Genomic DNA, 22,005 nt, shown 5'->3' with positions numbered 1-22,005 from the left:
ATTCCAATTCTAAGTGCTCTAGGAACTGGATATGATGCTATTTCCCTCCTTTCTTGAAACCTAGTTACTGAAAAATATATTTTCTTGTGAAGATTTCTCCCACAAGTTTATTAGCCCGTAGTATTACTTCATTTTATTAGCAGTTTTGCTTGATCTTCATTAATTTACTCTGCTGTATTCCCTCCCCCTTTTTAAAAGAAGTTTTAGGATTTTATAACCGCATCTCTTTTTTGGATATATGTTTAACTGTATGGAAGTAGTGAGCAGGACACGGGTACACAGCCTTTCACTTTAGCCATTATGGCACAATTTTCTGAAAAACCTGTTTTCAACCCAGTAGTTCAGTTTATTGATTCCTCACCTCCTGTGAACTACAAAGAGGGACAATGGCTAGTCCAAGATATCACAAGAAATAGACACAGTTAGAAAACAAAGCAATTTTACTTAAAACAATAGTGATAATAAAGCAGGTTGCAGGCAAAGGACATCAACAGCTGCCATTGAACAAAAATCAAGACAGAGCTCCCTCCCCTGATCCTACTGGATCTCTGAAGTTTGGGTACAGGACTTTGATTCTCTAAGTTTCTTACATTTTGCACAAAACCTTTAGAGCCCAAAGTATAAAGGGGAGAGTATTTCTATGCTATAAGGGTTCTTATGGGTTTGTATATTTTTTTCATTTGTATAATTATTTCAATATAGTGGTTTCCTTTGTAATATTAGGCATTTAAAGCATAAAAATATTCAGAGGGTTTTATAGCCCATGACATAAAAAGTAAAAGCCCCCTGATCTAGGATAAAGCTGGCTGTCATCCATCCAAGCACTCTGTAATAGTGAGATTGCCGGTCCAACAGAGCTGATGTTCAGATGCTACTAAAGGTTTTCAACTTATGACATAACTTGTGTGGCAGCCACCTTTATCCCTTGTCCTAGAATGTATCTTAAGATGATCCCAAAAACGTCCTACCCATTTTACATCATCTCAATAATGAGTTTTAACCCACTGTAGGACATCTCTTAGTATTTTTTTGGTCCCAGCCCAAGATTATTAAGTCTTTTCACATTTAAACAAGGTATCAGAAGTTCACCCGACACTGATTATTAAAGACCCCTTGCAAATAGAACTCTTGCACCATGAATATGTGACAAAGGGAAAATTGTGACATCATTATAGAAATAATCCTGACCTTGTGCAAATCTTCTGATCCTGTTTTTGATATTGGATAAAACTTAGTTTTGGAGATGTGATTTTATACAATATTTCTCCATATTGACTAAAGGATACAATAGTCAAACTGATGGTCAACTAGGTGATGAAGGAAGAGAAATCATTGAAGTTTCAGAAGTCCTGCCAGTAGTCCATCACTGGCCCAGCCTTTCCTGGAATGAACTGAACAGGTGATGGGCCAGTCAGAACCATGATTACAATTTCACCTGCCATCATCCTCCCTTTATTAGCCAGTTGCTGCTACATTAGTACTCACCCCATCCTTTAACTTTTAACAATAGTTTGTTTTCTAATTTATTCTTCTCAGACACCAGAAGCATGTAATTCAAAGGCCAAAGCAAACAAAGAGCTTTTAGTGAGTTTCATTATTGCAAAAGGTCAAACCATCAATGCTGGTTTTACAGGTTTAATTTATCAAATTTTTAAGACCTTCAAATCTTATTATTAAAACTTTCTAAAAGATGTGCTCTGATCTTGATGTCCTCAGAGAGCTAGACTTTCTCTCTGACGGTGGTATCCTGGGAGTTGGGGGAAGAGGGGAGAGCCACTCCTTATCTTAAAAATGTTTATTATTACATATTCATTCAATTGGGTGAGCCCAAAGCTCTAAGTTTAAGCATTTGTCACTTAGCAGTTACAGAAAAGTTCCTGAACCAAGGGAGAAAATAATAAAACAATTACGTGTCATTGATAGGAACTTCAGGCTTTCCAGATTCAATCATCAAATTTTAATTAAGCTCCGGAATAAAACCTTTAGACTGACAAATTTGCATTGGCCCACTTTTCTAAAATGGTTTATCTTATACAGACAGGCAGGAGAGAACAGTAGGTAGAGCCAGTCTGCACCAGGAAGACTCAAACCGAAATTTCACCTCTGCATACACTGGCTATGAACCCTACTCCATCCCCATGGGAAATCACTTCCCAGAACTCTTAAGCAACATTCTAAGAGTTAATCTGCATTAATACCTTTTTCTATCATGGTCTTAACTTAATCTTGATTTTGGGATTATTAAAACTATTTAATTTCTTTGCTCTGCTAGTCTGGTATCTTTACTTGCTAATTCTGCACTTCAAAGCTGCATTTTCAAAATATACACACCCACATCCCTCACTGAAATCAATGTGTCAAAGCTCCCAGGCTACTTAGTCAATGACTATTGTTGAAGGTCCAAATATATTTGAAAGTGAATTCCTATAGCTCACTTTTTTTAGCTTTTTATTATAAAACACATTCCAAGTCTTATGAATTTTGGATCTTTTCAACAATAAAGCATCTTGGCAGATTATGTTCAATAACATTCTAACAAATTGTTTTTTGAAAAGATATGAAAATATTAAGCATATTTATTAAACAGTTAAGAGACAATATGATTCACAATGAAGTATGCAAATCATGGTTCATTGAACTGAGAACTGGCTCACTGAATAACTATTTTTTTATGAGAAACTAAGTTTTAATAATAACTTCTGATAGTAAATAATACAGCGATAGAATATTAGAAGTGGTTGCCATTTGAAATATATAAAGGATAAGACTGAATACTAAAAATACCTTGCTCAGATTTGAACTGGACTATTCTTGCGGAAGAGAGCTATAGAATTCCTGTTTAAACAGAAAATGGAGTATTTGTTCTCAGCTCATAGAAACATGGCTACACATGAGGAAATAAATCTTTATAAGTGCTGAGTCTACAGTTCCAATTGTCTTAACTTTACAGAAACTTTCTGCAAAAACAAGTAGCCCTCTTTTCTCTTCATATGTAGAGTTAGAAGGCTGATAATTTTCTAAGTATTTTGCATTTGGTAGTAGCTTGGTAAAGAAAAGGAGAATAAATCTTACGCTAAAGTAATTCTAAATACATTGATTGATATATACATTTGAACCACAAACTCAGATGCATGTGTCACAACACTACACACACAGAATAGGTTTAATGTGGAATTATAGAAATATTCGTAATCGTTTGTCAGGAGGCTGATACCCATGTGTCTATTAGACAAATATCCCCAGTACTTGTTTCGTAAATAGGAGAATTCTAGCTTTTTCAAATCCATGTCAAAATTCCAGCTATCTGTGAAATTAAGCTTGAAAGTCATTAGGAATCAACCAGATTCTTTGGAGAAAAACCCTATGTCCACAGGGGACAATCTTTGGATTACTGAAGTTTAGCTCTCATTTTCTGTTATCAATAGGAAAAAAAAATGCTATTTTAGGTTCCTTCCAATCAAGTCACCTTACATTCGTAACAGATATTTCTCCAGGGAAAGTTCATGGCTCTCAACTTCTAAGTCCAATCTCATGGGCATCTATTTTTTAAGGAAAAAAATATATAAAAGCTTTCTTAAACCCATGTTGTTATATCTGCCATATCACTTGTTCCAACCCTCATTGGTTTTGAGTCTCTCAGAGATCTTCTGTTACAGGATCCTATAGCTGGAGTAAAAGTTAAGGACTTTGAATGGGCCTATCTACTTTGAATGCTGGAGTCCAATTTTCAAGCAAATAATGCAGCATAGTTTTCAATCATACTGTATGACAGATTCTTACTTAGGCATTCAATAAGCATTTGTCAAGCATCTACCAATGCCAGATTCTGTGCTAAGTGCTGGGTAACCCCCACAAAAAAAATATATATGTGTGTGTGTGTGTGTGTATATATATATATATATATATATCTCACAAATAGGTCCTTGTCTTCAAGTACCTTAGTTCTGCTGGTATGAGATAGATTATGATCCCCAAGTTCTTGTCCAAGGTTTCTTAAAGAATGTGCTATTGCTAAATAAAAAAAAAAATTTTTTTTTAATCCCACATGCTACTTTCCCTTGATTTCTCTAAAACATAAATTTTTTGCAGAAAGGTTTTTCATTTTGCTTCCTAGATCTTATTCTTTAATATGACATTTTTTATGATTCCTAAAAGATGAGCTGTGACTGAAAGTTTTCCCACATTCATTACATTCTAAGGGTTTCTCTCCAGTATGAATTCTCTTATGTTCAGTAAGACTTGTGGGATAACTAAAGGCTTTTCCACATTCATTACATTCAAAGGGTTTCTCTCCAGTATGAATCCTCTTGTGTAGAGTAAGTTGTCTCTTTTCTCTGAAGGCTTTCCCACATTGATTGCAATCAAAGGGTTTCTCTCCAGTATGAAGTCTTTGATGTGTCCTAAGGTTCGAGCTATTGCTGAAGGCTTTTCCACATTCGTTACATTTGAAGGGCTTCTCCCCTGTATGAAGTCTCCAATGCATCATAAGATTTGAGCTGTTACTGAAGGCTTTCCCACATTCTTTACATTCAAAAGGCTTTTCTTCTGTATGAATTCTTTTATGAGCCGTAAGACCTATCCTATGGCGGAAGGCTTTTCCACACACGTTACATTCAAGAGGCTTCTCTCCAGTATGAATTCGCTTGTGTTCAGTAAGACTTGCTATGTAACTAAAGGCTTTTCCACATTCATGACATTCAAAGGGTTTCTCTCCCGTATGAATTCTCATATGTTCATTAAGTCTTCCTCTCTCAATGAAGGCTTTCCCACATTCAGTGCACGCAAATGGTTTTTCTCCGGTGTGAATCCTCTGATGCTTCATAAGCGATGAACTTCTTATAAAGGATTTCCCACATTCACTACATTCAAACTTTTTCTCTCCTGTATGAATTCTCCAATGAAGCTTCAAGGATGATCGGCTACTGAAGGCTTTTTTACATTCATTACATTCAAAGGACTTCTCTCCAGTATGTGTTAACTGATGTGTCCTAAGTGTTGAACTTTGGCTGAAGGCTTTTCCACATTCACTACATTCAAAAGGTTTCTCTCCTGTATGAATTCTCTGGTGTTCTGTAAGACTAGTGGTATAGCTAAAAGCCTTTCCACATTCATTACATTCAAAAGGTTTCTCTCCAGTATGAATTCTCATATGTTCTGTAAGTCTCCCTCGCTCTATGAAGGCTTTCCCACACTCGGGACAGGAAAAAGGTTTCTCTCCAGTATGAGTTCTCTGATGCTTTCTAAGTGTTGAACTTGCACTGAAGGATTTCCCGCACTCACCACATTTGTAACGTCTTTCCCCGGTATGAAGTCTCCGATGATATCGAAGGGATGAGCTGTGGCTGAAGGCTTTTCCACATTCATTGCATTCAAAGGGTTTCTCTCCAGTATGAATTCTCTTATGCTCAGTCAGTCTTACCTTTTCTATGAAAGCCTTCCCACACTCATTACACACATAGGGCTTCTCACCCGTATGAATTTTTTGGTGGCCTTTAAGTGATGTGCTTCTACTGAAAGATTTCCCACATTCATTACATTCGTGTCGGTTTTCTCCAGTATGAAACCTACAATGATCTCTAAGGGATGAGATGTAGCTAAAGGTCTTCCCACATTCTTTACACTGAAAGGGCTTCTCACCTGTGTGAATTCTCTTATGTGCAGTAAGTTTTCCACTCTCTATGAAGGCTTTCCCACACAGATTACACACAAAGGGTTTCTCCCCAGTATGAATTATCTGATGTCTCCTAAGTGCTGAGCTCTGCCTAAAGGCTTTCCCACATTCTTTACATTCAAAAGGTCTCTCTCCTGTGTGAATTCTCTTATGTTCAGTAAGACTTATTGAGTATCTGAAGGCTTTTCCACACTCATGACAAGCAAAGGGTTTCTCTCCAGTATGAATTCTCTTGTGTACATTCAGTTTTGCTCTCTGAATGAAGGCTTTTCCACACTCACTGCACACAAAGGGTCTCTCCCCGGTATGAAGTCTTATATGTCCTTTAAGTGCCGACCTAGTGCTAAAGGCTTTCCCACACTCACTACATTCACATGTTTTCTTCCCAGTAAGTTTTCTATGATATTGAATGAGATCTGAATGATAACTGAAGGATTTCCTGTATTTATTAGATTTCGAAAGTTTCTTGCCAGAGATTTTATGACCCTTGAGAATGTTCGGATACTGCTTGGAGGTCTTTGCACTTCCTCCACACCCACGGAGACTTCTTTCTGTGGCACCTCTCTGCTCTGGAACAAGTGATGAATCTGAATCGAAATTTTTCCCAAATGTGTTGGTTTCATGGGTGACTGTTATTCTCTTAGACTTTCTTTGCTGATTACTCGTCTCCCTTTGCAACTTGACATCACATTCCCAATCATCTCCCAAAATGGCATTATAAGGGCTATCCTTTATAAGTATCTCTTTGGATGTTTCTCCCAAAGAAACAGTATGCTTTGGAACTGGTTCTCTGGTTTTACGCCTAGTATTCTGAATAAGAGAATCTAAAGAAAAGAACAACAACAAAAAAGTTATTGAAGTCTTTCCCACATTCTCAACATTCAAAAGACTTTTCTTTTGCATGAATTCTCTTATATGCAGATTTATTCTGTGGTGGAAGGTTCTTCCACTCATATTATTACATTCAAGGGTTTCATGGCTCTCTGAGAGACAACACAGAAATTGCTTTCCATAAAGGAAAAAGAACACTGATGTGCGAACTACAAAACAAATATATTATTATGAGATAAAAAGCTCAACCAGCAGCTGATTGCTTTAAACAAAGGTTAGTTCTACAAAGCTAAATAATTAACATTTGCTTACATTTTTTTCTCTTGTCTTGTCCTTTTACCTAACCATGTACCACATTCAGTCTTCTACAAATTTTTAGAATCACTGCTCATTACTGGCAACAACAATAACAAAAATTAAATCATCAGGGAAAACAAAGTGGTTCTACAAACTATGAACTGGCAAACCTGTGGCAATTTCTCATAAAATGCTAATCTTAAACTGATGAATGATTTTGTAAGTACTGAGAAAATAAAGCAGTGCCTACAAGCAACTAGCACAGTCAGTAAAAAAAGATGCTCCAAAACCTTCAAATCTCTATTTCCCTTTAATAACAAAATTTTATAATTAATTGGTTAAGAGATAGCAGATACTTTGAACAAGTTTTTTTTTTTTAAGATATCACTGTGAAAATGTGGACAAAATGAAGATCTGTCTGTCGAGTTATAATCCAGCAAGGTTAATGAGCACAATGATAAAAGTTCATTAAAAGACATGGTGTCCAACTCACAGACAGTTACAAATCACATTACACTGGAAATTCTGAATTCAGTTCTGCATACCACACATGGAAGAGAACACTAATTATCTGGAATGGGTGAAGAGGAATTTACCAGAATGGTGAAGAACTAGAAATGATATCACTAAAGAAAGGGTAAATGAATTCGGAAGTATAGCCAGAAGGATATAGCTCAGAAAGGCTCTCAAGGAAACCAAATAGAAATAATGTCTGTTTTGATAAAGGACACAACAAAACTAGTCATAAACAAGAAGGTTTTTATTTTGACATAAGGGAAGCTCATTTAATTAATTTATTTAATATTTAATTAAATTATTAATGCAAAATGGAATTTGATATGCTAATGTGGTGTCTCCTCCCTATTTAAGTATTTAAAAACAGGCTAGATGTATACATAGCAATTATTGTAGAGTGAAGCCTTGCATTAGGTGAGAAGATGAAACAAATGATTTCCTACTCTGAGATAACAGTATTACAAATCCTTTACAATTATGGAAGAAACAGATATGTAAAGAAGATAGATGGGCCTGAAGTCAGAAAGACGAGTTCAAATCTGACTTCAACCACATATTAACTGTTTGATCCTAAGCAAGTCCCTTAATCTATCTACCTCAGTTTCTTTTAACTGTAAAATGGGGGTTTTGCCTCTGGGGTTGTTATGAGGATCAAATGAGCCAATATCATTGGCTTAGGATGGTGCTATATATTATACTATTAATGTACATTAACAGGCACTAAGAAAATGCCTATTCTTTTCCCTTCCTTTTATCCATTATTGAAGCATTTCTGAAGTAAAGAAGAAACATTAAAACTGTGGCATAATGGATTAGTCCTGAATTTGACGTTTGATGTTCTAGATTTAAGCCCCAATTCTGCCATTTATGAGCAAAGTGACTGTAGAAAATAATTTTAACAAACTTTTTTTTGTAGTAGCAAATTGATAAAAACAAAGAAACATTCACTTGGGGAATAGCTGAACAACTTAAGCCACAGCAATGAAATGGACTTTTTTTCCTCTTTAAATTAAATGTCTCACTTAAAAAAAAAATCTATCCATAACACCAAAAGAGGCTCATATACTGAACAGGAAAACATGATCACTTACGAAATAGCAAGTCTTTACTACCTACACCTTATTAAAAAATATGTGTGTGTGTGTGTGTGTGTGTGTGTGTGTGTGTGTGTGTGTGTGTGCGCAACAAATTTAACATGCTACTCTCAAAGCTGTTCTACTTGTCTGGGCTTCCTTTTCAACCTTTGATTCTCTTGTATATTTTTTTCTTAAATACTACAATGACTCTTTCCTTCCTTTTCCTTTTTTTTTTTTTTTTTTTTTTTTTTTTTTTTTTTTTTTTTTTTTTTGCTTAAGAATAATTGTTCAGGCTCTTTTTGTAGTGGCAAGGAATTGGAAATTGATTGGATGCCCATCAGTTGGGGAATAGCTGAATAAGTTATATGAACATAATGGAATATTATTGTTCTATAAGAAATGATGAGCAGGCTGATTTCAAAAAAGCTTAGAAAGACTTATATGAACTGATATTGAGTGAAGTGAGCAGAACCAGAATACATAGAAACAGCAAGAACATGTGATGATCATCTGCAATGAACATAGGTAGCTCTTCTCAGCAATGCAATGATCCAAGACAATTCCAATAGACTTTAGATGGAAAATGCCAGAGAGAGATCCATGAAAACTGAATGTGGATGGAAGAATGGTAGTTTCATTTTTTTTGTTTGCTCTTTTTCATGAGTTTTCCCTTTTAGTCTGATTTTTCTTGCACAACATGACAAATATGGAAATATGTTTAAAAGATTTCAGATGGTTAACTTATATCGGATTGCTTGCCGTCTTAGGGAGGGGAGAAGGTAGAGAGGAAGAAAGAAAAAATTTGGAATTCAAAATCTTACAAAAATGAAGGTTGAAAACTATCTTTACATGTATTTAGAAAGATAAAATACTACTGAGGGGGAAAAAAATTTATTGTATAGTAAGAAACAATGGTTTTGAAGAATTTAAGGGAACTTGGGGAGGATCTCCAGGAATTGAGACGTGAGTAGAAGCAGAACAAAGTACAAAATGATCACAAAAAATGTAATAAAAGAAAATACTAAGATATATCAAAAAAACAAGAACATAAGACCAAAAGCCAATCTCCAATGTCTACAGAATTGAACTGAACTAAGCATTCAAGAAGAGGGAACCATCACATAAGAAGGACATTAAAGGATGTACGTAAAAAAGGTAAAATCAGAAATGACAATGACTTAATTTCGTGAGACCTGGTATGAAATATGAAGTGATAGAGACATCAAGAAAATAATTTATAGTAATAAAAAATTAAGGCATGTCAGAGACGTCATGTACATCCTGGGTGAGGAGAGGGAGGGATATATAGTCACTCACCTAGACAAGGGTTTCTGGGTACTTCTCCCTCAGGTATCCATGGCACTTCACCTTTCTCCAGCTGGGAGATCACATCTGGCTGAGAACCTAAAAGCCCTATTCACAGAGAAACAAATGGAGAAAAGTGCTGAGAATAGAGGATATCTCACATTTCAATCTCACAACTCTTTTTCTCCTTAAGGAAAAGAGGATCAGGAAGAGTGTGGAAGACTGAAGCCTTCCATAGGATGCTAAGTATTATATGCTAAGTATATATACTAAGTATCTTAAGAAATATGGGGGGGGGGGGAGAAGGGGGAGATGAAAGAGGCTGCAGAGGTTGGGGTAGGATTTGAATTAGGCTCATAAAGAAAACTGGATCATTTGACTCACTAGTTGTTAAGAGGAACCCTTCACAACCTTGGAAGTCTACAGTGCAAACTAAGACCTGGAGGAAACCAGAGAATGAGGAAGATGTTGCTTTAGAGGCTACACAGGAGAAACACAAGCTTTCCAGTTTTCTTTTTAAAAAGTCTTCACTAGAGGAACTGAAACATTTTGTTTGCCCTCAAGAATTGACAGCTCCTTCTATGACATGGGTTCTTAAACCATTCTTAAAACTCAACTAAAACTCAGCGGAGTGATTCAGATATTCCACAGCCTAAATTTGGTAAGTGAGAATGCATGACACCCCCAGGGACTGATTCCCAGGGGAACACTTCCTTACCCAGGAAAACTAGGTTCTTGTAGTTCTCCAGCATCACATCCCTGTACATATTTCTCTGAGAAGGATTCAATTGTCTCCACTCCTCCTTGGTGAAGTCCACGGCCACATCCTTGAATGTCAATGATTTCTGAAACACAAACATTTCTACTCATCCAGAGACCAACCACATCATCTGAACCATAACAGAGCCAAGAAGCTGGCAAAATGTGTGCAAAGCGTCTTGGGAGGGCACGAAGAGTTTTATATGTTCCTTGTCAAATATTTACCAAACCCTCCTTATTCTTAGTCACTTGCCCTCTGCCATGCAGACTACTGTACATAATTCCATCAACTCATCCTTACAAACCAGCCACCAAAGGGAGCTCCAAGTCAAATTCATTTTGTTTTTTAATTTTGTTATAAAATTATAAATTATTATGATTATAAAAAATATAATTATTGTATATTTATAATGTAAAATAAAAATTTATTTTATTTGTGAATTCCCCCAAAAAATCTCTAACACCCCCAAAATCATCTATATGATCAAATATATAACACTGAAATCATACCATACATAGCTAACTTCCTAAAAGCTACATCATAGTAATCACCATCACTGATCTCCAAGTTTGGCGCAAAATTAGAAAGCAAAGAAGCAGCTACATTTAAGGGATGGGGGGTGGAGGTGAGGAGGCGGCTCCCCTATTCTACCAGTAATGTGACCCTGCTCTCTCACCCATGACCATTACTTTTCTCATTCAAGGCCCCTCTGTCAAAGCCCAGGATGCCTTCTTTTGATGACCTTATGAGCACAGATGCTCAGGAAGATACAAAGTATGTCACATGATACTGTAACAAGAAAATAAAGAGATTCACATGAATAGCCTCAAAGACACACTGTTAGTGGCTGGCCACCTCGATTTTTTATTTTACTTTTTTTAAAGAATAATACCTTTAAATTAACAAATTTCACGTATTATTGTGAGGGAGTAACCCCTCACAACTGAATTAGCCCCTTCCATTCTTAGATCTCATTCTTAGAAAGTGGGCAGTTAGGTGGTGCTATGGAGACTCATCTTCCCAAGTTCCAATCTGGCTACTTTTGTGACTCTGGGAAAGTCCCTTCACCCTACTTGCCTCAGTTTCCCCATCTGTAATATAAGGAAATGGCTAAACTATGCAGTATCTTTGCTGAGAAAACCCCAATGGAACCATGAGGAATGGGACACGACTGAAAATGACTTAACAAAAACTGTTAGAAAAATGTTTAAGCCATCAGGCTAGAGAAAGGATTCTGGGAAGAAAATCTTTGACTCAAATTTCCTCCAAAGACAAAAGATAGAACGTTGTCTCAGAGAGAATGTAGAATGGCTGAAACAACCCAAGCCAGGCTAAAGCACCTGCTCCCCTAAGACAACCTAAGAAGACCCTAAGGGAGATCTGGCCTCCGGGGCCAAGGTTTGGCCAGAGCCACTCCACAGCATCCACCAAGAAGCCCTGGAGCAGCCACAGAGGGGGCAGCTTCAGCCCTACAAACGTCCCCCTGACTGAGTTTCCTGAACCGGGCTGCTGATGATGGGGGAGGGAGGGAACCCTCTGGGAGCTGGGGGTACCTGCAGGTCCACAGAGTCCCCGACTTCAGTCTGGGGTAGTGAGGGCAGTAGTGGGGAACAGACCTCAGAAAATAACAGCAGGACCACCTGAGGCTTGGGCGGGACCAGAACTATTAGATGCTAAAAAGAAAATAAAACAGAAAAACAAATAAAAATGAGAAAGCAAAGGAGAAAAAAATCCCACCATAGACAGCTAACTATGGGAATAAGGACCTGGATACACCAAATAGTGCCAAAACATGAAAAGATTTCTTAGAAGAACTTAAAAGGGATTTTAAAAATCAAATAAGAGAGATGGGGAGAAATTAGAAAAAAAATAAAGAGTAATCCACAAAAATCAAGAAAATTATGAAAAACATGTCAGTCAACTTGAAATGAAGAATCAAATATTTAAGGAAGAAAATAATTCCTTGAAATCTAGAACTGGGCAAAGAGAAGCAACTGATGCTCTAAAATACAAATAATAAAATCAAATCAAAAGAAAGAAAAAATAGAAGACAATGTGAAACACCTCATTGGGAAAAAAAAAAAAAAAACTGATCTGGAAAAGACACCAAAGGAAATAACATAAGAATAGACTGCTTGAAAATTATGATTTATAAAAAATTATCTTCATACATTACAAGAAAATATCAAGTAAATTGCCCTTAAGTTCTAGAACAAGAAGGCAAAACATAAATAGAAAAAAATCTACCAATTATCCCCTGATACAGATCCCAAGCGGAAAATTTACAGAAATATGTCAAGTTTCAAAGCCTCCAAGTTAAGGAGAAAAGAACAATTTAAATATGATGGAGCTACATTAAGAATTGTAGGAGACGTAGTAGTTACTATGTTGAAGAATGGTAGGTCTTGGAATACTATATTTTGTAAAACAAAAAAGCTGGGATTATGACCAAACCCAACTTATCCAACAAGGTTAAATATAATTCTGAATGAAAAAAAAAAAAAAAAGGATATTTAAGTAACAGAAAGAATTTCATATATTTGTGACAAAAGCTACAGAATATAAGGGAAAATTTGACATGTAATATTCAAGAGAAATAGAAAGTTAACATTAAAGACTAATTATAAGGGCCTCAGTATGAGCAAATCATTTACTTCTTATATAAGAAAACATCAGTTCTTTTATGACTTATTTTATGAGTTTGAAAGAAAGATTTGGGCTGAGCTGAATATGATGTGATTCAAAAAAAAAGTAATATTGTGTAGGGAAAGATAAAAAAGAGCAATTATTTTATACAAATGAGATGAAAAAGGAAAAATAAATATAAAAGAAGCTAGTGAGTGGAGGGAAGGTAGTGCTAAAACCTTCCTCTCATCAGGAATGGGTTAAAGAGAGAAAAAAATATATATATAATATATAATACGTGTGTGTGTGTGTGTGTGTGTGTGTGTGTGTGTGTAGGAGGGTACAAAAGTCTTCTAAAATTCAGAAATAAATAAGAAAGTGTACAGGATGGGGTGGGGAGAGGATAACAGGAATTCTTAGTAAGATGAATAAGTTAAGGAAGAAAAGGGCAAGGTAGGAAGGATGTAGAAGTACAGGAGAGGATTGTAGAGTGAGAAAGATAAAGAGGGAAAATAAGAAAGAGGAAAATATAAAAGTAAATATAACTTAGAATGTGAATGAGATCAATTTACACATAAAACAAAAACTGAGCAGATTAAAATATTAATTCAATAAAATGTTACTTTCATAAAATGCTATAAAAATGAGAGACACACAAAGTCAGGAATTTATTATGTAAAAAAAAGCAGGGGTTGTAATAATGTCAGACAAAATTAAAGTAAAAATTGATTTAACTAAAATGAAAAAATAGAGGACCTACACTGTGTCAGTATTATTCAATAGTTTTAGACCATTTAAAACATACCTAGATGGTATAAAATATCTGGGTGCATTAATGCCAAAACAGACACAGAAACTATATGAATATACACATAAAACATGTTTTATGTAAATGAAGTCAGATCTAAATAATTGAAGTAATATTTATTGTTCATGGATAAGTAAAGCCAATATAATTTTTTAAATGACAATTTTACCTAACTACTCAATCTGAAATCATTAAATTTACCAAGTTAGAAAAAGTGCCAGACTTTATAAGGGAGAACATTATTGAAGTATAAAAAGCATAATTTTGATTATTATGAATTAAAATCTTGAATTAAAAAATCATTGTAACCAAGAACAGAAAAAATGCAGAAAATTAGGGGGGAAAATCTTTCACTGATAATCTCTCAAATAGGATGTGATTCAGCTGGAATCCTGCAATGGAAGGAAACTAGAAAATGATAAGTTTAGAAAAATATGGAAAGACTTCAATATGAAAGAAGATGGCTATCCATCTTCAGAGAAACAGATGACAGTGGAAATAAGCATAGTATAGTCTTACATATATGTGAATGTTCACAGATATCTATGACTATGTATATACACCCACACTTAATTGTAGTCTTCTTTGTGTAGAGGAGGGGGAAAAAAGTAAAACATGAACAGCAGAGAACAAAAGAAAACCAACAAGGAAGCAAAGCTGGGCAGCTTTGAAAACAATTGTGCAATATTTATTAAATAGGTTTTCTTGAAACAGAAATTTATTGTTTTATATTGAATCCCCTCTTAAGTTCTGTTGTGTGCATGAGAATTTGTTATTGTTGTTGTTATTTTGTATTTCAAGTTTAAAATAAATTTTAAACATAAAACTAAATTTTCCTTTTTGCAATTTCTACCCATTGATCCCACAGAGCGAGAGGAATCCACGTGAGTCTCACCCCACTCCCAACACACACACACGTGCACACACATACACACATCCCTTTTCTTCTGGCTAGCCATCCACAGCTCCTTTAGCCTACTCTCATGTAATAGGACTTGGACGTCTCAAGCACATTTAGTGCCGGACCAACCAAATTATAAAAAACTTTACATAGACAAAATAACATTTGGACAAATAAATATACAGGTAGTAGTAGAAGAATGAGGGTTTGGCCCTTATGGATCTTAAATTATGATACACAGCAGTAATTACCAAAAACTACCTGATGTCGATGAAATGCAGAAAAGCAAATTATTTCTAAAGACTTGAGAAGTAGAAGGGTTACAGGGAAAACTGAAACACAGTCTGGCAGAAACTAGGTATAGACCAACATTGCATGCAACATAACAGCAACAAGCGTTAACATTTACAGTGACTGCCAAGTGGCAGGTACTATGCTAAATGTTTTCTAATTAAGATCTTATTTGATCCTCACAACAATCCTGGATTCAGGCGCTAATATTATCCCCTTTTTATTCATGAGAAAACTCAAACAAACAAAGAGAAGTGACATAACAAGATGAAAAAGGTTAGACCAAAAGGGGGACATAATAAACAAATTTTTTTTGTTCCCTTGAAAACCAAGGAAAAAATTACCCAGAAGAGTTTGTGATCAAAGACTAGAAATGATTACAGAAAGGTAAAATGGGCTAATTTTGATTACATAAAATTTTTTTAAAAAGGTTTTCTACAAACAAAAGCAATGGAATTAAATGTAAAAAAATGGAGACAAAAATCCTCTCTATTAAGTTTTTCTGATAAGGGTCTCATTCCAAGATATATAAGGAATTAGTTCAAATTTATAAGAGCCATTCCCCAACTGATAAATGGTCAAAGGCAGTTTTCAGGGGAAGAATCCCAAGCTTTCAATACATACATGAAATAATGCTCTAAATCACTACTAATTAAGGAAATGGAGATTTAAAGAATTCAGAAGTTCTACCTCACTCATCAGATTGGCAAAGTTGACCAAAAAGGGAAAATAAATGCTAAAGGAGCTTTAAAGGAACATATTAACCTACTACTGATGGGATAGTAAGTGGTCCAGCTATTCTGTTTGTTGTTGGTTTGTTTTTCCATAATAATAGCTTTTTATTTTTCAAAATACATGCAAAGAGAGTTTTGAACATTCACCCTTGTAAAATCTTGCATTCCAAATTTTTCTTCCTCTTTCCCCTTTTCCTCTTCCCCTAGGTAGAAACTAACCCACCATAGGTTAAACATGTATAATTCTTTTAAGCATATTTCTACAGTTATCATGTTTCATAAGAAAAATCAGATAAGAAAGGGGGAAAATGAGAAAGAAACAAAAGGTGAAAATGCTATGCTGTGATCCGCACTCAATTCCCAGAGTCTTCTCTCTGGGTGCAGATGGCTCTGTCCACATATCTATTGGAATCACCCTGAATCATCTCATTATTGATGAGAGCCACGTCCATCACAACTGAACATCATATAATCTTGTTGTTGTCGTGTACAATGATCTCCTGGTTCTGCTCATTTCACTCAGCATCAGTTCATGTCAGTCTCTCCAGGCCTCTCTGAAATATCCTGCTGATCGTTTCTTAAAGACCAATAATATTCCATAACATTCATATACCATAAACCTATTCAAAAATTCTCCAGCTGATGGGCATTGATTCAGTTTCCAGTTTCTCACCACTACAAAAAGGACTGCCACAAACATTTTTGGAACGTGGGTCCCTTCTTGTGAATCTCTTTCCCTTCTTTAAGATCTCATTTGGATATATTCCCAGTAGAAACACTGATGGATCAAAGGGTATGCACAGTTTGATAGCTCTTTGGGAATAGTTCCAAATTGCTCTCCAGAATGGGTGGATCAGTTCACAACTCCACCAACAATGTATTATTAATTAGTATCCCAGTTTTCCCCATATCCTCTCCAACATTTATCATTTTTCCCTATCATCTTATCCAATTTGAGAGGCATGAAGTAGTACTTCAATTGTCTTAATTTGCATTTCTCCAATCAACAATGTTTTAGAGCACTTTTTCATGACTTGAAATGGTCCAGTCATTCTGAAAAGCAATTTGGAACTATACCTCAAAATTACTAAACTATCCATACCCTTTAAACCAACAATACCATTATGCCTCAAAGAGATAAAAGGAAATAAAAATAATTATTGCAGTTCTTTCTGTGATATCAAAGAACTAAAAACTGACAGGAGATGCCCATCAACTGAAGAATGGCTAACCAAGTTATAATGTGATGAAATATTATTGTGCCGCGACAGTGGCAGAGACATCTGAAAAAACTTACATGAAATGATGAAGAATTAAATAAGCAGAACTATGAGATCAATTTATATAATAACTGTTGTAAGACTTATGAGCTCTCATCAACACAATGATCCACCACAATTCAAATTCTCAGGGTATAAGTGTAAGAGTGTGTGTGGTGTGTGTGTGTGTGTGTTCACTGCACACAGCCCAGTGTGAGAATTGGCCTTTCATGGCAATATAAGGAATTTATTTTTCTTTCTTTTTCAGGTAGATATCTTCGATTTCTTCCCCTGAGGGAGGAATGAGGGAAAATAAAGCAGATTTGGCATAAAGTGGGGGGGAAAAATAGCTAGCAAAAATTTAAAGCAACTTGGCAGATAATTTTAAGCCTACAACTTACACTATGTAACACATGCCTCATTAAGTCTGTTACATTCTGTTAGTTTCTAAAACTGTTTTGAGGAAATAAATTTTCAATCTGTAACATATTCCACAACTATGATTTGACCATCAGCTCTTTAAGGACAAGGATTGTCTTTTGACTCTTTTTGTATCCCTATTGCTTTAGCACAATGCCTGACAAAAAGCAGGCTCTTAATAGATGTTTACTATTATTATATCTAGTGAACCAAGTTGTCTAATGTGATTTTTTTTTTCCTGGCTTTAAGTTTTATTCCTTATGCCTTTAATTTCAGTTTTAATCAGTAGTTACTAATTTTCAAAGAACACATGTGTACATGATCCCACTCATTCACTTCAAATGTCTCTTCCAAGAAACAGGTGTCAAAGTTTGAAACTGATAGCAATGTAGACTTTAGAAAGGACTTATTTACAAAAGATGCAAATGGAAAATTAATACAAAAATGTTACACGGTCCTACAAGAATGCTGTGGGACTGATGGTCTGAATAAACTGAGTGTTCAAGGACCTCTACGGACTCCAAACAGGAATCTTTTCCCATTATATTAAAATTAAGAAATGTAATGGATTTAAAATTTTGAGGCTTGCAAAAAGAAACAAAAAAATTTTTGAGTGAGATTTACTTCCATCAAGGGGCATGAGATCTCTTTGGAATGTTACTAGGAGATCTCTTGGGAGGGGGAAAATCAAAAAGAAAAAAGAATGAAATTTAGCTGAGTAGGCTTCATCTGTGAGAAATCATGCCTTAAGTTTTAAAACCCTTTCACAGGTCCTGGACAATAATCATCACCTTTTGCCCCTTGTAACACAGAAGCCCTTATTATTATTATTTTTTGTATCACAGACATGTTTCGCAATTTGGTGAAACCTATGGACTCTTCAAAATGTCTTGTTGCCTACATTTATAACCACAAGAAATACTCACTCTTAGTCTGATTATTAGAAATAGAGATATTCTGTTCTTGTTCAAATACTCGGAACCTCTAAATATTATCCAGAGAGCCCTGGGGGATTGGTGATCCCAGGCTAAGAACCCCCGGTCTAACCCTTATATAGTGTTGAATTGGCTGACAGCTTGGGCCTACCTAGACCACTATAAATTAAGGATGTCCCTTTAGGTTTAGGGTCCCCAGTCCCTCTGGTATCAGAATCCCACCTCCCAGCCCCCAGCCTTTCCCAGACCACCACAACACTTCTCCCCCACTGGTTAACATCTTCCTGGCACAGCTGGTCCATGCAGCAGACACTTAATCTCTTAAATTTGATGACACGTGCACCAAACAGCCAACCCAGAATCCTTTTAAAATCTCCTCCGGCTTTCAGAGAATTATTCAGGCATAGGAAGGACTATTTGACATTTGAAAATGTCAAATCTATAAAGGAAAAGACACAACCTTCAAATGTTTTGCTTGTATATGTTGGTTAAGGAGAACAGTGGTTGAACTGGAAGTGAATGTATTTTTTTTTAATGGCTAACAGAGTTGAAATGCAGCAAAGTAGGAAGGGAGAGCTTAACTGCCTTTTAGAAAGACCAAGTCCTTAAGTCCAAGACAAACTGAAACTTGGGGTGTGCCCAAAAAAATGGCGGATGTGATTTCTGAGCCCCTGGGGGGTAAGGTGAACATTCAGCCAACGCTCAGCAGCCTGCTATGTGTCAGTCTGTGGTAAGCCTGGGGTTAGAGAGGCAGACACCCCGAAACTGCTCCTGCCCTTGAGAAGTCAGCTGCACACATGAGGCACACAGAATAAGGGGCAAGGAACCTCAGAAGGCCGGGGGGCCAGGAGCCCTGGCCAGGGTTGACCCCATTTTCAGGACGGGCACTACAAGAGAGCCTCCCACTGTGGTCGATTCTTAGGCAGACCACCCTAGGGAGGCTGGTTCAGGAAGGAGGTGGCTCCCTGATCCAGGGACCCAGACTCAGAGGGCAGGGCAGGGGGCGCACCTCTTCCCGGGCTTGTTGGCTCTGGTTAAATGGGGCAGGCCGGATTCCCTTGGGGCGACACTTGGCCCGGTTTTCTGGGGTTCCGATTCTCAGCCCAGAGTGATGGAATCCGCTCAGGACAAGGCTCTGTGATCAGGGCCTAAAAGCTGAGCCAGCTACTCACCCGGGACCTGGCTGCCAGGAGCACCGACGCCATCTCTCCTGGCTCCCTCCTGGAGCAGAGCCCAGATCTTGAGAAAGTGGAGCTAGGAGACAAAAAAGGAGTCACCAGAGGCATTCCGCTTTGCAGCCCCCACTCTCTGCGGGCACATCAGTGGGTTCAGAGGGGCCCCTCTCCATCCCCCCCACATCGGACCCCCCCCTTCAGAGCCCCCGTCCATCACATCTCCCTAAGAAACACGTCCCCCCTCTGAATCTGCTGAGGAGAAAGCTCCTTCCCATCTCAGCCGCTTCTTCTGGGAGAGGCCTGTGCTCAAGTCCAGTATCTGGGGGGAAGGGAACCTGCCTGCCTCAGTCTCCTCATCCCTAAAACAAGAACCGCACGGGTGGTGAAGGTGGGACAGATCATTTTATAAAATGCTTTTAATTCTCAGGTGTAGACAGGACGTCGGCCCATCCTTTCTGGCACTTTGCAGACAGGGCATTTAGTACAAATCAAAGTACAAATTTAGTACAAAGCACAAATCAAAGGCTTGAGGCCCCCGAGTCGGGGTTACCTCTTCCCAACAGCAGGTGCTCCCGGCCCATGGTCATCCTCACAGGTCAGCCTGGTGAGTGGAAAGGGGCCAACGTGGCCACCTTGTTTTTCAAATGCAGCATTGGAGAGGAGACATAAAGGGGGAGGGGAGGGTTGCTCCAGTCCGGTGGCCACCCCCAAACCTTCTGGGCTCCCCAGTCCCTCTGGCATCAGACCCCCACCTCCCAGCCCCCAGCCTTTCCCAGACCCCCACAACACTCCTCCCCCACTGGCTAACATCTTCCTGGCACAGCGGGTCCATGCAGCAGACACAAGTCTACCTCAGGCACTACCCAGCTCCCTGAAAGAACGGGCCTGCCAGCTGCGGACACACACACAATAGGCACCATAGGTATGCCGGCTCTGGGCATCTCCCGGGGATGGGGGGAGTGCCACGGATTGTCACTTCTGCCGCAGCCCAGCCTGGAGGAAGCCTGTGCAGCCTGACAGGGGGGTGCCGGAGCTCAGGGTGCAAGCCCCAACCCGAAGTGCGTGAGGATGGGGGGCTGGAGAAGGGGAGGGGGGGTCACCCTTCCTCACGGGCAAGGGGCGTGGTCCTAGGTCACACGGATCTGGACCAAGGGTGCCGCTGGGTCCCTCACTCCCTTCTCTGGACCGCTTTACAAATGAGGACACTGAGGCAGACCGCTCCCCGTGGCGGACCCAGGAGGCTGGATGTCCCTCCCCTCCTGCCCCCTCCCCCTCCTCGCAACTCCGCCAGCCCCAGAAAGCAGGGAATCCCCGCCCTCGGGGCACCGCTGGGAATCAGAAGGGAGTGCGTGCGGGGCTTCTCCCCCGCCTCCCCGGGTCTCGGAGGGTCAGCCGACACCCAGAGGGAGAGCTCAGAACGCGAATAAACACAGGTGGAGAGGGCGCCACCAAGGGCCTAGGCAGACCGTGACAGCCGTGGGCGGGGCGGGGGCAGCCAGGGTAAAGGCGCGGAGGCGGGAGCCGAGCAGATGCGGAGCACCTCCCAGCGCGGTCCCCCGCTGGCTCCCAGAGATGCCCACGGACGCGCGCACGCAGGCCTCCTCGCAGGCGGGAAAGGGGAGCGCGCACGCAAAACCCGGCGTTCCCCGGCGGCGGCGGCAAGAGGGCAGGAGCTGCGCGACGGTGCGGCGGGGTTAGCACCTCCTGGCTATCCCCTAACCTTCTCCCCCCGCCGGACACAGGCCTGCGTCCCCCGGAACCCCCTAGTCCCCCAATCCACACGTCTACACGCATGCAAAACACCCCGGTCCCAGCCCAAGCAGAGACTGCGTGTCTGCGCCCGCGCACTGACCCGTTCGTTCGCCCCCTCCGAGACGCCCCACGCACCAGGGCCCGACTGAGCCTCAATTTCAGTGCACCTCCAAACGCTGCCTAGCCCCCGAATCGCTAGGGTCCGCACTGGGCTGCTTGGTGCCGAGGGGGATGGAGCAGCGCCGGCGCGTTCCGAGGGACTCTGGGAAATGGAGTCTGATGTCGGCAGTGCCTTCTGGGAAACGTAGTCCTCGGCCTACCTCCGCGCAGGCGCACAGACCAAGAACTAAGCGCGTACTTAATTAAACTTTGGCTACTTGCCCAGCCTCGAGGACCGATTTTCCTACCCCTGCTCTTGACTTGATGCGGGGGAGGGGAGCGTTGCAAATCTTCATTTCCCAGAGGTCTCTACGGCCCGCCTTTCCACAGCCAAGCCAAAACCAACAGCAAAAAGAAAAGCCCATCTGGGCAGAATTTGCTGCTGGGGACTCCTTTCACCCGGGAGGGAGCCTTTTCCCTCACCCGCAAGAGCTCAGGGATAAAGTTCCTGGCCCAGAGTGTGGTGGTGCATTCTGGGAATCTGTGGAAA

At 39.2% G+C, this 22,005-nt stretch overlaps 1 protein-coding gene across 2 annotated transcripts; it reads right to left on the bottom strand.

The window, feature by feature from the left end:
• Positions 1-422: 422 nt before the first annotated feature.
• LOC127556653 (zinc finger protein 665-like) lies at positions 423-21,598 on the bottom strand. 2 transcript variants are annotated; one of them, XM_051989927.1, is made up of 5 exons: positions 21,457-21,598; positions 19,602-19,683; positions 10,415-10,541; positions 9,709-9,804; positions 423-6,495 (listed from the first exon to the last, which is right to left on the bottom strand). In XM_051989927.1, the coding sequence occupies exons 2-5, from the start codon at positions 19,632-19,634 to the stop codon at positions 4,118-4,120; spliced, it is 2,634 nt and encodes an 877-aa protein (XP_051845887.1). In that variant the 5' UTR covers positions 19,635-19,683; positions 21,457-21,598; the 3' UTR covers positions 423-4,117. The 2 variants fall into 2 exon arrangements, with proteins under 2 accessions (XP_051845887.1, XP_051845888.1); XM_051989928.1 differs by lacking the exon at positions 423-6,495 and having other exon boundaries at positions 9,614-9,804.
• Positions 21,599-22,005: the final 407 nt, after the last annotated feature.

The sequence above is a fragment of the Antechinus flavipes genome, chromosome 3 (genome assembly GCF_016432865.1).
Source record: "Antechinus flavipes isolate AdamAnt ecotype Samford, QLD, Australia chromosome 3, AdamAnt_v2, whole genome shotgun sequence".
NCBI lineage: Eukaryota > Metazoa > Chordata > Mammalia > Dasyuromorphia > Dasyuridae > Antechinus > Antechinus flavipes.
Note: the sequence above shows the minus strand (reverse complement) of the source record. Positions and strands in the feature narration are given on the sequence as shown.